We start from the raw sequence: 1,536 nt of genomic DNA, 5'->3' as shown, positions 1-1,536 counted from the left end.
ATTGCACTAATATATGTAAATTAAAGGTCTTCAATCCGTCTAAAGTTTAATTTCCCCAATTAATTGTTTTATTTTAATAATTTATTTAGATAAATCTATTCAAATGAGATGTAGAATTTGTAAAATATTTTGAAAAATGTAATTATTAATAAGATTTTTTGCCAATCTTATAGAACTGCTTTATAATATTGTAAAATTTACATTAGCATAAGAATAGATAATGAAAGATAGTTATTAGTCAGCCTCTATCAAAATAAACACAGTTATGTATAACGTACAGTACAATAGACATTATAATCTTTATATCTTTATCAATTGTCTTTTTGATTGTTTTTTTATGATAATTTCTGTAGCTGTGTTTAGTGCCCAGGAAAATAGGGATAGATGAAACAGCTTTTGACCTACCTAGTCTATTGACGTCATAGTAAAGGGAAAGAGAAAGGGAAGAAGGAAAAAACCTAGAAAAGAGATGGGGTATGGGATATTTACAGACGTCAATGGAATAGGTAGGCCAAAAGCAGTGACATCTGTCCCCATTTTGCTAGGGCATTACAGACAGCTACTTTATACCTTAACCAAACCTTGAATAATAAATTGATTAATATATCTATCTAATATCAATTTATTCAGATCTTCAGCTAATTCCTACCTGGCAACCTTGCTGGAATCTGGTAGGATTGAAAGGTTGTACCCATCTGGGAGGAGCCCATTTCTGTTGCTCACTTTCCTCCTATACAAACAAAATAAAAGAATTGCTCTCCTATCTCCAAGTTTCATAATAACTGAAGATTGTTGCCTTTTTCTAGTAGCAAGGCTGCACTAAAATATACTTTGTCTGTCTGACCTTCAGTCTATAACGTTATAGAAGGAATGTGATTCACTCGAATGCAATTTAAGATAGATGACTGATAGAATAATAGTTTATAAAACAAATTAGTGTTAAATTGTGAATAATTGAGACTTCAAAAATTTTTTTTTCAAAAATTTGGAGGAAGTATGCAAATTGTATTTATTTTCCTGTCTGTATGAAAGTCGGTCATCTCCGTACCCATTCAATTCCATTTCTACAATTATCTGAAAAATAAAAATGCAAAACATTAGATTTCCTCGGATATTAAAATAGAAAATTACGAGATCCAAACCAGTCTGGTTAGCCCTGCAGTATTAAAAAAAACGGGTGTTAATTTTATGATTTTTATTTTGATATTGTCTGTAATACGATGCTATACATGGTTTTTGGTATGACCGAAAACCGGTTCTAATCCAGTGGATATTACTCGGTTTGGAAGCTATACTGGAGACATTTCTTATACATACTGCTTCGACCATTGTTAAATCTTTGGGTTTTTTATTTCTAATCTTTACCTAACAATTAAAAAACAAAACAATATGCAATGATAGAAAATATGCAATTGAAAAGAAAGAAGAAAAGCTCAATGATAATGTTCTGTATATTTCTCCTGAGCGTGCATAAGATTAAAATAATAGAGGTTTGTATTTATATCATCACCGCTCCTACAATCTAAAGTATCAAAC

At 30.5% G+C, this 1,536-nt stretch overlaps 1 protein-coding gene across 2 annotated transcripts in view; it reads right to left on the bottom strand.

Moving 5' to 3' along the window:
- Positions 1–1,070, bottom strand: part of LOC145314586 (fibroblast growth factor receptor 3-like) — a 24,406-nt gene extending 23,336 nt beyond the window's left edge. For both annotated transcript variants that reach the window (XM_080154565.1, XM_080154566.1), the window contains exons 1-2: positions 1,020–1,070; positions 650–732 (exon numbers count right to left, since the gene is read on the bottom strand). In XM_080154565.1, coding sequence (XP_080010691.1) covers positions 650–732; positions 1,020–1,062 — 126 coding nt within the window. In that variant the 5' untranslated portion in view covers positions 1,063–1,070. The remainder of the gene's footprint in view (positions 1–649; positions 733–1,019) is intronic.
- Between the last annotated feature and the right edge of the window lie 466 nt (positions 1,071–1,536).

The sequence above is a fragment of the Acartia tonsa genome, chromosome 3 (assembly GCF_053477335.1).
Source record: "Acartia tonsa isolate MP-2025a chromosome 3, ASM5347733v1, whole genome shotgun sequence".
NCBI lineage: Eukaryota > Metazoa > Arthropoda > Copepoda > Calanoida > Acartiidae > Acartia > Acartia tonsa.
This window is presented reverse-complemented; position numbering and strand designations above follow the sequence as displayed.